Source organism: Salarias fasciatus, chromosome 15, assembly GCF_902148845.1.
Source record: "Salarias fasciatus chromosome 15, fSalaFa1.1, whole genome shotgun sequence".
NCBI classification, from domain to species: domain Eukaryota; kingdom Metazoa; phylum Chordata; class Actinopteri; order Blenniiformes; family Blenniidae; genus Salarias; species Salarias fasciatus.
Window position 1 is genome coordinate 11,643,497 of NC_043759.1, and position 13,937 is coordinate 11,657,433.

At 42.7% G+C, this 13,937-nt stretch overlaps 2 protein-coding genes across 2 annotated transcripts; both read left to right on the plus strand.

Annotated features, from left to right (window-relative positions):
• The first annotated feature begins 230 nt into the window (after nt 1–230).
• Nucleotides 231–4,889, plus strand: LOC115402405 (F-box only protein 30-like). The gene is made up of 3 exons (XM_030110936.1): nt 231–308; nt 1,929–3,995; nt 4,117–4,889. The coding sequence occupies exons 2-3, from the start codon at nt 1,962–1,964 to the stop codon at nt 4,309–4,311; spliced, it is 2,229 nt and encodes a 742-aa protein (XP_029966796.1). The 5' UTR covers nt 231–308; nt 1,929–1,961; the 3' UTR covers nt 4,312–4,889.
• Nucleotides 4,890–8,003: 3,114 nt separating this feature from the next.
• Nucleotides 8,004–13,811, plus strand: LOC115402296 (hydroperoxide isomerase ALOXE3-like). Its single transcript, XM_030110808.1, has 14 exons — nt 8,004–8,162; nt 8,685–8,889; nt 9,029–9,113; nt 9,199–9,315; nt 9,392–9,492; nt 10,128–10,300; nt 10,416–10,559; nt 11,261–11,461; nt 11,653–11,739; nt 11,872–12,038; nt 12,711–12,826; nt 12,962–13,065; nt 13,337–13,507; nt 13,632–13,811. Exons 1-14 carry the CDS (start codon nt 8,004–8,006, stop codon nt 13,809–13,811), a joined length of 2,010 nt encoding a protein of 669 aa, XP_029966668.1.
• Nucleotides 13,812–13,937: the final 126 nt, after the last annotated feature.

Genomic DNA, 13,937 nt, shown 5'->3' on the forward strand with positions numbered 1-13,937 from the left:
AATATGCCTATATAAAAGGTTTTAGTATTTTGTGTATGATTTGATTTGTCTGGAACAATACCATGTAAATAAATAAATAAATAAATAAATAAATAAATAAAGTTTGTAATCTGAAAATTCCAGTGAAAAATTAAATTGGATTGAGGGTAATTTCCAACTCCAGCTTTATTACCAATGTAACGTGTCCGTGCTGTTTTTGTCAATAAAGTTTTTTTCAGGAAGGGAAAAAGAGGCTGAGTGAGAAGACATGTCGGCGGCTAGCTAACATTAGCACTTTCTCCACGGAGAAAACTACACTTAACTCCAAGGTTGGTGGTGTTTACGGATGAAGCTACAACGTGTTTAGTCTCAGTTTGTCTTGACAGCACGGGGAGCCGCTGGGCTCCGGTTTACAGGCCGACTCAGCATCTTGTTATCGTTCTGAGCTGTTTTGTTTTGAGTTAGCTGCTGTTAGCCGCATTAGCCGGGGCTCTGTGTGCTAGCTTCATACTGCAACAATTACAAGTTGATTTAATTTAGAAAAAGCTGCTGACAACGAGCCGGCTCGATGCAGGAGGGTGTATGTAGAAGGCAGTGCCCTGTACCCGGAGATCAGTGTAGTGCGATCCTTTGTTGGAGTGCTGTTTGCTCTCTGGAAACTTCAGCTTTAGTATATTATTAAAACAATCTGGAGAATTCATATCTTAGGACACGCAAAGCAAAGGTTGGCATCTTTTATTGCATTGTTGTCGCTGTTATTGCTTATGTTGCTTTATAGGTAATATCTTCTCAATATTAGTACTTTGAAGCGGTCTGTAGAAACATGGTGATTATTAGACTGTATCGTTCCGGCAACTTTCTCTGTAGTCTATCAAAATGGATCTTATGAATGAAGAAATACAATCCGTTATGCTGGTCTTACCAGTCTTTGCTCTTTCAGATTATTGTCTGTACTGCATTTGACTTAAGGGAGCACTGTGTCAACTTTCGCCCCATCGATTTAACAGAAGATCACCTTAACTTCACAATAATACTTGTATTTATTATTCATTATTTGATTTTATTAGACATGTTTTTCAGCCTTCTCATTTTTCACACCATTATTGTATAAGGTCTTATTGTGCTCACTGCTTTAATTTGACTTCATATTCTCTTCGGTGTGGGAATGCTCTCTAGTCAAGAAAGATTTTCCTCAGTGTGAGAGATGACTAGAGGTTTCAGCCTCCTCCTCACTGAGTCTGGAAGCTTCCTAATAAGGAACTTGAATGAGACTGGAGCATCACGTGGCTGCAGTTGACTTTTACCCAGGGTGGAGTGGAGGCACTGATTCACTGGTATTTTACAGCCTGAATACATGGCTTAATAATGAACCTGATCAGGTTTACTCTGCCTTTCGGTGTATTCTGTCCTGTCATCCTGCTCCATGTTATTGGGCATTCATATTAGAAGGTCAAGAGGGTATGATATTTGCTATTGTTTGTTTGTAAAGTATATTTATGATAGAGAACGAGATAATATCAGTTGTGCTTGTTGTATTGAAGCTGCAGCTCAGGCTAATGCAACATTTACCACACAGCCGGGCCACATATAATGCCACTGCCCTTTGAAAAGTTCATTCCATCTTGTAATCTCCTACAGCGACAATTCATCACAGTTTTATTGCTGCCTTACCACACCCTTTCTCATGCTGCCTGAGCTAATCAAAGCCTGAATAAGTTGAATGCTCTCCCAGTGTGTGTGGCATTGATGACAGTGAGCACAGGGACATCTGGTGGTTTGTTGTTGCTACAGCAGCTTTTGAGGACTGAAAATATAATTCAGATTTTATCATTTATTTAATATTTGCTTTAAACTACAGATTTTTTTCATATATTAGCTTTTGATCATCTTTCTCAGTAAAGTATTAAAAGTTGTTTTTGCGTCACTCACATTATTCTCTCATTCTACAGGACTGTGGTTCTTCAGGAGCTTTCCACTCAAAGATGGAGGCGGACCACGTTCACTGCCTGTCCTGTATCAACCAGAGATGCATGGTCCGACCAGAAGCGGGAATTTCTTGCGATCTCATCACCTGCCCTTTGGTGTGCGGAGCCGTATTTCACTCCTGCAAAGCTGACGAGCACCAACTCATGTGTCCACTGACGAGGATTCCCTGCCTGAACAGTGGCTATGGCTGCCCCGCCGTGCTGGTGCGGAACCAGATGTATGCCCACCTGGAAGTGTGTCCAGCCGGCGTGGTGTGCTGCACTATGGAGTGGAATCGGTGGCCTGTCAGCTGCTTAGATTACACTTGCTATGAGAGCCTGAGTCGTGGGGTGGAGGAGGTGGAGCTGCTTGACATGGCACTCGCTCTTCAGGACCAGCGTACACTGCTCGAATCTCTCAAGGTGATTTCAATGGCTCCTTCGGCGCAAGGAGAGCCGCTTGTCCCTGTAAGTAAAGAGAAGCCATCAACCCACTCGGCGTCGTCAACGTCTGAGTCACCATTGCAGCCGCCGCCCTCGCATCCACCACCCTCACCAGGCTCAGCCAAGGAGAAAATTCTTAGCGGAATTAATGGCTTGAAGGAGGAGCACTTCAGTGAACTTTATCAGGCCACAGTTGAAACTGCGAGGAGCTTAGCCGCCGCTTTAGATTTTGTTAGCTCAAGTGAGAGCGGCAGAGAGTGCGTGAGAGCAGGCGTCTCTGTGCAGAGAAGCAGACTGAGCAGCAGCGGAAGCCTGCAGAATGGAGTGGAAGAAACAACGCTCACAACTGCAGGTGGTTTGCATGAAAGTGAAATAAAAGAGCAAACTGTTTGTATGGGCTGCATGAGTGGATATGAGGCCCCAGAGGGAGCAGATCTAAAGATGGTAAACGCAAGTAATGGACCAATGTCAGGAGCTGTGGAGGCCTGTCCTGTCGATGTTCAAGATGACTTGAAATCCAATGTCTCACAAGATTCAGAAAACCACCAAATGATGCCTCCTGTGCACATCAGCCAGGCTGTGGCACAGAGGGCTGCTCATAGGGTTCTGGAAGACAGAGGATTAGTGCTTTCAGACAATCACAGGTTTCAGAGCATGGCCCAAAGTCACCCATTTTCCAGGGGTCAGGGTCAGTGTTTGTTGAATAATGGAAGGAAAAGTGTCGCGTCAGACAGGTCACTGTACAGACAGCGACCCAGAACGGAGGACAAGGCGGTGGATACGTCAGACCTCGAGCAGGACGATGACCCACTGGGTTTAGGAGAGATTGATCTGATCACAGCTGCCTTGCTTTTCTGCTTAGAGGAGTCGAGAGAGTGCAGAAGAATTTCAGACACCGTGTATGTCGATGGGTACCATGTTGACTTTGGCACACAGACTTTCACTTTTCCTGCAGCCATCTTGGTAACTAACACTAGAGTAGGTGACATGGCCTCTGCCTCTGCCTGTGACCACGCCGCCCCGCAAATCTCCTACCCCAGCCCTTTTCGAACGCTCCGCCTCGGCCTCGTTCTGGAAGCCCTGGAGGTCGAGGCCGTCCCGCATAACCGCTACCTACCAGCAAACCCTCGCTACCAGCAGATGTTCCCTTTTGTCTGCGGTCAGTCGTTCCGTCGGGACCAGTTTTCTTCCCATTTCACAAACGTCCATGGCGATATTCACGCGGGTCTCAACGGCTGGATGGAGCACCGCTGTCCGCTGGCTTATTACGGCTGCACGTTTTCCCAGCGGAGGTTTTACCCGTCCACCGAGGGGGCCAGGGTGATTCATGACAGGCACCTCAGGTCCTTCGGGGTTCAGCCTTGTCCAAACATGAAACTTCCAAATGATTCCCAGTCCGACCAGTTCAGTGGGCTGCCCATCGAGATCCTGTGGCACATAGCTGGATTTCTGGACAGTTTCAGCTTGTGCCAGCTGTCACTGGTATCACGAACTATGAGAGAGGTGTGTGCCAGTCTCCTCCAGACCAGGGGCATCGTGGAGCTGCAGTGGGAACAAAGACGAGGCCCCGGTTCTCATGGCACTGTGTCCTGGCAAGTCAAGAGTAAAGTAAGTAAACACATGGCCAAATAATGAACTCATTTTAGGACAAAGCTCTGGCTTCAACAGGTGTCAGCTCTCTGTCACAACAAGGTTTGAAAAACATGGATTTATGTTATCTCTGTTCCAGGTGTGGCGATTCACCACGGCCTTCAGCCCAGTGAAGCTGTGGGGTTTTGCTGACATCCCCAGCATGTCGAACCATCTTAAGAAGTGCCCCTTCAACACAGTGGAGCACAAGACGGTGCCTGTGCCCCTCCCCGCCATGTGCACGGCACGAGATGGACAATCACTCCGCCGCGTCCTGCGCCACGTCAACACCTGACCAACCCGGCCTGATGACGTACAGCTGCACAAGATTCACTCCAGTGTCACAAAGATGCGCCAGTTGGTTACTTTAAGTTTTAAAAATAAATGCACTCCTGTATCACGCTAACAAGAAAAAGCCTTAATGATGTAACACTTCACTTGGTCTGGTATGGGTGGTCCCTGAATGAAGGGGACAAGATAAAGCTTCTAGTTTTGCATGGATTTGTTAGTCCAGTGAGATAAATTATATTTTCTTGAAGACACAAATGTACAATAGATTTATATACTTCTGTGGTGTGCATTGTGAACGTGTTCACTCTCCTGCCTTTCAGTTGCAGCCACGGGAAAAGCAGATTGTTGGTTAATTTGCATTATTTCTGTGTACCAGAAGTTTTGCCTGCACTTTACACCATGTTTGCTAATCCCCTCCACAGATGATCAGTCACTCAAACTGTTTAGTGTTTCCACTTCTTGAAACATGTCACCCCAGGGTGAATTTAATGCCTGGATGTGTATAATGTCAGGACTTAAATTCATTTGATTGGTAACCTATTGATGCATGTAATTTGCATTGAATAAAGGCTTTGCAGCTTATTGTATTTTTTTTGTGATTTTTCTGTTTAACGTTTCAGTAGTGTGCTTGATAAAGGAACTTTGCAACAATATGTGAACAATTTACATTCTATTCCTGCTTCATCCAAAGCACAGAGATGGAGTATGGAGTCTTTCTCAGCAGACAACAGTTAGAATGAATCCTGGACATGCTGCGAGTTCAGGTCTAACACTGAGGGACTATCACCTGGTGTACATACAGTTATTTTTGTCTAGAGGTACCAGACAATGCACACCAAGTGGGTTTGTGGGCAGTTGGTGGCTGACACATAGAAGAGGCAAGTCAAGGTGTGTGAGGTCCTCCTGAAAGTCTGCACCAAGTCTGAGGATGAAGAGCAACAAGCTGTGGTGAAGGCCGCACCATCCGCCATGTCCCAGCATCCAGCTGGTTAATGTTAAGCTTCAGGAACGACGGGACGTCAGCAGGATAAAGTTTACAAAGTGCAGCTTCACCCTCTACTATTGATGACCAAAGTGGGCACATGAAGTATCAGTGCAGTTTGTTCTTGCTGACACTTGGGCCACATGCACGTGGTTTTCTCTGGTCGTGCTCCAGCACACTGTTCCACTCATTTGCAATTTAATAAATCAGTAATGATTTGAATTCTGCTGACATTAAGCTAAGTTATTTTTTCAAAGTAAACTGTGTTGATGTTACAATATGTGAAAAAGCGTGATGCGGCGTTATCATGACCTGTTCAATCCAGCATCAAACAGTTACGACCAATATTTACAGAGGAAGAGCAAATTGATCTTAGTTTGTTTTGATATTCGCACATAATCTTAAATGTAGCTTTTAATAGCGTCCATTACTGTGAGCTTTGCACATTGTAAACACACTAGTTTGATGTCTGTTGGAGCTTTGTGACACTCATCTGACATGTCCTCAGTTAACACATACAAATTTCCTTGGTATTTACACAAACTTAAATTACTTCAGACTAAAAATGAACCTGATCTTTTGCTGAGAATGTAAATTAAATAGTAGCTTCCCTTCAGCTGTACTCTTGCGTACTGATTTTCTGCACGATATCCTGCACATTAAGTAGTGGGTTTAATATTAACAGGCCATGACTTCAAGCCATTCTTCAAAAAGTTCTATTTTTATCATCTTACTGAATGGTCAAGCATTTCCGTTCTGCAAAAAAATTCTTGAAAAGAAATGATCAAAACGCGGAAAGTATAATTTCTTTTTTTATTCCTGGGCGGCTAACATTTCTAAATTGAACTATTGGATCTCAATGTATGAAAATAAAAAAGGGCCCACATGGGCCTCCATGGAGCTTGTCCCAAACTCCTCATTCTCACTCATCTCTGTGTTAAAGGGGCTGTATCATGCTTTTTTAGCTAGTCCAAACCCTAATATAGGCTTTAACATGGCAATAATTTATTTTTGGCGCTAAGTAAAAGTAATTTTGTGTGAAATAAAAGATTCTCTGGGGCTAATTCTGAAACCTGGAAGAGAAAATGCTCTGTTTCACTGAAAATCCAGAGTTTCAGATTGGCGCCCCTGTTAACCTATCTGACGGTTCATACAGGAGGCACGGGTCAGCGCGGAGCGGCTCGCGCTCTGCAGCGCTGCCCGCTCCGCTCCGCTCCTCTCTATTTTCTCCGCGAGCCCCGAGAGCCATTTTTCCACCTGGATCAAGCAGATCGCACCAGACAGGAAGTCGGGAACAGAAAATACGAGAGAATCCGGTCAATTTTCAAGTTAAAATAACATAAATTATGTTGCTCTTCGGTTTCCCTTTTCAGATAAACACACACACACACACACACACACACACACACACACACACAGGGAGAGGGGGCGCGAGAGAGAGGGGGGTAGAGATTCACGTGATGGGGCACTGTCCAGGCGCAGTTCACCAACAAGATGATGGAAAACACCGTGCCGCTTCCTTCTTTTATTGATTGGATGAACCCACAATCTCCTTCTTTGACGTCGGAGCCTGTGCAGCAACAAGTAGAGAGCCAGGACTCTCCTTCTCGATGTCTCCGGCGCGCAGAGCGCAGCAGAAAAGGCTTCGAATATGAACAGCCAAGCGCCTGCCGCCGCACACGCGGCGCTGCCTCGGTGTCCTGTGTGAACCAGGCGTAGCTCTAACTTCTCTACACGCAAAGACACGCGGAAACGTGTTTTTCTGTTAGAAACTCACCAAGCGGAGACCCTTCAGACTCTTGCACTTGCTTGATTGTTGCTTTCAAACGATGGTTAAAGTTTATCTCCGTAATCGGAGTTAGAAAAAAGCGGCAACGCTGATTGCCGAGGGCCTGCAGGAGGGGGGCTCGGGAGCAATCTTCTCTGTGTGACGTCAACATGGGAAACAGAGCGTCTTCACGGGTGCGGGAGGGGCTGCCTCTCTGAGCAGCACAAAAACGAGGAAAGCTCAAACACACCTGCACGAAGGAAAAAAAACGCTTTGTTATAACTATATAACAGGGTTAAAACATACAAAAAGTGAATTTGCATGATACACAGCCCCTTTAAGTAGCCCCTTACCAGCCCTAACCTGTTGACCTGAATCCTCTTCGAGGGGCAATGCCAGCACTTCCAGGACCCACTGATCAACACACTCGTTCTTGATCACTTATGCTGTATGTTTCGTGTTGATATCCTCTGTTGTACATTGAACTTAAGATGCCTTCCTGACTGTATCACTTGTTGAAAAAGGTTTCCTTTCACCTCTCACCTGCCTGAAGGGTTTGCACCGCACCATTAAACAGGTAAATGCACACAGTAGTCACAAGATCAACTCTTTGATATGACATTTGAAACTTGGTGTTGCTAGAGTGCAAATAAACAAAGGATTCTGTTGAAATGCAACAGTGGCCTCTAAAAGGTTTCAGTGGAATTATAGGAGGGGATGTGCTATAAAAGCAGGACAGGAGGACAAGATTTTGTGAGACGAGGAAGATCCGTGCCACAGCTGCAAAACAGAGAGCAAAAGAGGTAGGTGCAACCTTGGTGTGTCTCATTTAAGTGTGAAATTGATTTCTTTTTTTGTGACACCAGCAGTTTAACTCCATGGTTCTCTCTCTCTCTCTCTCTCTTTTTTTTTTTTTTTGCATCTTTCCAATGCAGTTTCTGAGACCATGCCTGAATATAAGGTACAGGTGACAACAGGTTCCATGCTGACTGCAGGGACATATGATTACATCTATGCCACCCTCATTGGAGCTGAAGGCGACGGTGCCCTATACAGTGAGAGGACTCTGCTGGACAACTTTGGACCTGACTTCGTTCCTGGGACGGCAAGTTGAATTTAGCAGAAATGCTGAATTATTCCAATAACAGTGATATCTAATATACATGTAGAGTGCCATTTGTTCGTTTGCAACTTGATTTAAAAGTAATTTGATAACGAAAGAACTAAAAACAGGTTGTGGTCTTCCTTTATTTTTAGGTCCTCAGATTCCCCTTTGTCTGGCAGTCAGAAAATGAAACATGTCTCTTTAAAGTGATTAAGTTATTTAAAAATAGCACAAACCTAGTAAATCCAAAGTATTGAAATTCATTGAAATTGTGGGCACAATCAGCAGGGACATAATTTTTCCTATGTAACAAACTACATGGTATAAATCAAGTTAAAGAAAAATACAACAAAATGAATAAAAGTCAAAGGAGGTAAAAACTATGACTTAAATACTGTAATGCAACGATGAATATTTTGCTATTCTAAATTGTATTTTTACTTGAACAGCTGCAGGCGCTGCCTGTGATGGGCAGATTCCAAGGAAAAATAAATGCTAACATTTCTGATTACTGATTGCCAGACAAGGACCTACACTGTCAAAAGCAAAGAGTCTCTGGGGGAACTTCTGCTTCTCAAACTGGAGAAGGAGCAACGCTTCTACCTGCCAGAGAAAAAGTGGTTTTGCTCTGAAATCGTGGTGAAGACTCCAGAGGGAGAAGACGCTTTCTTCCCCTGCTACAGATGGATTTCCCGCGGAGAACCGGTGGTGCTGAGAGGAGGGAAAGGTCTGTGGCTCAAACGAAACGTTTTTTTTTTTCTAGGAATAGTATCGCTTTTATTTTCCACATTTCTGTTGAAAACGACTTTTGAATACCTATGCCTATTAGTTATTTTTGAATGATCTTGCAATCATTTCAATCTCAGCCATGAAGGTTACTGATGACAGGGAGTTTAAGATCTTGATGGAGCACCGGAAACAAGAGCTCGAGGCTCGAAAGAAGACATTCAAGTGAGTTTGTTTGCTGTATCAAACTAACAGATCTTATGTGGACAAATCGTTGTCATCGGTATTTTCATATATTCGTTGCTTTCAGATGGGAGGCTTTGGTGAAAGGACTACCCCACTTGAGTTCGTTTGACAACGAGGACGAGCTCCCAGACGAACTGCGATTTTCAAAGCTGAGATTCGCCACTTTGAAAATAATACAGACGTGGGTTTATAAATCAAAATCTAATACATAGTAATTGCCAGTGTAGAAACAAATAATGTTGCTATTTCTTTCACAGTTTTCTAGAATTGAGGGAAAAACTGCTGAGCAGGAAAAAAAAATGGGAAAACTTTCAGGACATGAAAAACCTTTACAGACCTGTAAAGACCGACATGTCAGGTAAAGCAATGTTGGTATTTTTGCTGCTTGTTATTCCATGTACATTTTGCTCCTACTTACTGCCTTCTGATCCCAATCGGCCACACGCCGTAGTGTCATGGTTAGTAATGTCTCTTCATAGCGATTATGAACCTGGTGAGTTTTTTTCCAGAAATTTCCAATTTATTCCAGAAGTCCAGAAACATGTTTAGGTTGATTGATGACTCTACCTTTACAGTAAGTGCTCATGTGTTAATGTGACTGTTGAGCTCTGTGATGACCCAGTGACTCATCCAGGGTGATTCCTTCATTTCCCATGATCAGCTGGGACGAGCTCTAGTGCACCACAACCCTGAGTTTGAATTTTTTAAAAAAGACGGATCGGTGGCTCAGTTCAGTCAAAACAGAAAGGCCGTCATGCCCGAGTCCATTTTCAAAAATCGTCACCCTCCACCATTGCTGTATTATCTATAGACTTCCCCTCATGTTGATTCAATTCAATATTTTCGCTTAATAAGCAGCAATAACATTTCTTTGTATCTTTTATGACAAAAATAAGCAGATTCTGTGCAACAGGCCTTTAGTAATGTTTGAGATAAAAAAAAGGATTTTGGTCACTGATGACAAATTTCATATTCCAATTTATCCTCCTCCAGATTATGTTGACGGTCATTGGGATGAAGACGACTTCTTTGGTTACCAGTTTCTGAATGGAATGAATCCCAATGTGATCCAGAAGTGTGATGAACTTCCCAAAAACTTTCCTGTCAAGGACGACATGGTGAAATCTTCTCTGCCAGAGGGAAGCTCTCTTGAGGAACAAATCAAGGTATGAAAGATGAGCAGCTTTCAATATATATATACATTTTTTAACCATTTTGTGGAATACAAACCAATATGTTCCTGATTGAGCTTCCTTTTTTAAACATTTATCCTCAAAACAGGAAGGCAATATATTCCTCTGTGACCAGAAGATATTGGATGGAATACCTGGAAGAAACTACAGTGGTGAATGTCTGAAGATGACTGCTGCTTTGTGCTTGTTCTACATGAACTCCGAGAAGAAACTGAAGCCAATTGCAATACAGGTATTTGACTGAGAGCAAATCACACTCCCTGTTTTTTGTATAATTGGATGTGATGAAATGTCCTGCTGTCATATTTTTTTTCAGCCCCACATTGGGAAACATCTTGGAAATACAAAAAAAGATGAAGAAATTAATATTTTTTCACGTGGGAATACACTGAGATCTGTAAATATTGACATTATATTCATTAAGAATGGGAATTGTCAAACCCATTTTAAAGGAAGGGCCACATACATGTGCCAGACCAGTTAACTCAGTGTCTAATGACTCTTCGTGCAAATTATTTGGGATTTAGTGAAAAAGACGATTTCTACCCTTTACGAACTTTGTTGCAATACCAGAAAAACTGAACGTTTTTCAGAAAAATTGCCCTAATTTTAGCATCATGCATGCCGCAGAATAAAGCCAAAAACACCAAAATTGAACTCCCAATTTGATTCCAATATTTTAAGCTTCAGCAAATTACCTAATTTCACTTTCATACTCATTTTTACTGCTGCATCGATAATCTATTGTTTTACAGTTACACAGTATTTACCAAAAAAAGTAATCGCATGGCTGATTCCTAATTTTGGACCGCAGTATGTTTCTGTGGCACCCCTGAGATCCACTATGCTACCAGTATATGGCAGATGTGAGATCGAACATTTATATTTGATTTATGCACATATTCCTCCATTAAACGAATCTGTGTATTCCAGTTGTATCAAGAGGCTTCAGAGGAGAACCCCATCTTTCTGCCCGGAGACAAGACGGACTGGCAGCTGGCCAAGATGTTTGTCAAAAATGGCGACACAATCCAGCATGAGGCCATCTATCACCTGCTGGGCACTCACTTTCTGGCAGAATCCTTTGCTGTTGCGACACTCCGCAACTTTCCTGCAATTCATCCCCTCTACAAGGTGCAGTAATACAAAGTTTATACAGCAGAGTGATAAATCCTTAAGATTTAATATTGAAAAGAAAAGAAACTTGTTTTAAGTCCCTTTGTGATACCTATACAATTAAAAAAAAAGATTTATATCTAGAATTATCACTTGACATAAATATATTTCCTGTAAGTTTTTTGTTTCTCTCTGTTCTGTCTGTGCAGCTGCTGATACCACACTTCCGTTTCACTATGAGCATAAACACGTTGGCCCGCACTGCACTTTTAGGAAAGGAGGGAGCTTTCAGTAAAGTACGGCTTTTTCACCAACTACATCTTGCTGACTGATTTCAAAAAGCTGTAAAAAAATGTGTTGTTGTTTATGTCATTATAAACATGAATGAAACCTTGAATTTATGTAATGAAAATGTACTTTTCTTTCAGAGCACACTTGGATATGAGGGGATGAGAGACTTGATGGTCAAAGGCTTCAGTGAAATGACCTACAGGTCCCTCTGTCTGCCAGAAAACATCAGCGATCGAAAACTGGAATCAGTTCCCAACTTTTACTACAGAGACGATGGACTGAAGCTGTGGGAGATCATCAAAAGGTCATGATTACCTCTCAATTCAAATAACAAAGCTGCCATTAACAGATCAACTTGACCATGTTGTTTGCTCTTGCAGCGGTAATGAGCGGTAAAACTCATTTTACTTCATGGGCCACATACAGCGAGTCTGTTATCATCTAAAAATAACTCCAAAAGTTTGCCCTTTGTTTTAATTCAAAGCAGTGGCTATTACTTCATAAATGATACTTATTGGTGTCAAAATCTGCAATGAATGCTCTGAAAAATCTTTCGAATGGTTGAGATACGAGTCCAGTCTGCCACAGTGATCGTCTGTGGACTTATGTTGACGGAAGTCAATGCTTCGCAGGTTGTATCATTTCTGTGGGCTCCAGCATGTTTTAGCAAACTTCCACTCTCATTATGGATTTAATGTTCATGCATTTTTCCATTCAGAAAGCTGAATAGTTTTCATTGACTACTCACACTGATACCAAACTATTGATACGTCTGATATAATGTACCGTTGATATTCACACTGTGACTCAAGACTGCTAACCACTGTCATATTTTCATATTATCCCCTTCATCAATTTTACACGTTGTAACGTGATCCCACGTGCCAGACAGGTGGGGTTCATCCATGCGGTGTCCTATTTGATACTCTTGCTCCAGAATATGAATTAAAAATGAAATCTGTTTCCGTTCCATCAGCTTTGTGAAGGAAGTAGTGGAGCATTACTATACCGGACCAAATGATGTGAAAGAAGACGAAGAGCTCCAAGATTGGATCAAGGAGATACGCACAAAGACCTTCTTACAACGCAAGGGTCAGTCTGAAAAGTTTTTTTTCCAAAATCCAACAGGAATCGGGTCCGCCCAGGGCGTCATGCAAGCCTGGTTGTGACTGATTTCCTGATGAATGTGTTGCTTTGTTCCCTCAGAAACTGCAAAAGAAGTTCCAGAAAAATGTCCATCAAGCTTTGAAAAAGTGGAGGACGTGGTCAAGTTCATCACCATGATCATCTTCACACTGACAGCTCAACATGCTGCAGTGAACAATGGACAGGTGGGGCTGCAGTAGATTATATCAGGATGTCTGATGAAGCAAAAAAAAACACTTTTTACATATGCATTTAAAATGTTACAAATATTCAGCAGGGTCTCTTCCTCTGGATGTGACATTAGATGAGCATCAAAGATAGCAAAATTTGCATTTGAAAAGAGAGAGAGAGAGAGAGAGAGAGAGAGAGAGAGAGAGAGAGAGAGAGAAAACAAGCATCACAATTTATGATAAAACAACGACAAATCAGAAATCATTGTCATTGATTATACTTTAGGCTGACTTCATCCTCTTCGTACCCAATGCGCCATTCCTGATGCGCAAATCTCCTCCATCCACCAAGGGGCAGTCAGACAAAAACACAATCTTTGAAACCCTCCCAACCGTTGGACAGACAGCTGAGTTTGGATTTCTGGCTGCAGTGCTGTCTCAAAAATACAGTGATGCGGTGAGTTTTATTAATATATATCAAGAGAAGCATGTACGGTAAGTAATACTTGGATTTGTAAACACAAAACATGTATTTCAGAAATTCATTAGCATTGTGACTTACTGATCTTATCAATTTACAGGTTCTCTTGGGTAAAAACCCTAAAGAGCGGTTCCAGGAGCAGGAGGTGAAGACGATGATTGTGAGGTTTCAGAAAGGTCTGTCCAAGCTGAGTTCTGAGATTGATGAAAGAAACGCAACGCTGAAACCCCCCTACACATATCTGAACCCGTCTCAGATAGAGAACAGCATCGCTATCTAAGAAATCCTGAAGAAGTTACATGATGACTTCCTAAAAACATGACGTTCCTCACTCTGTCTTATTCAGTGGAAGGAGAGCTTATCATGTATGTCAAATTGCTGAGTTACTGAGGTGTTGCATGCTGGG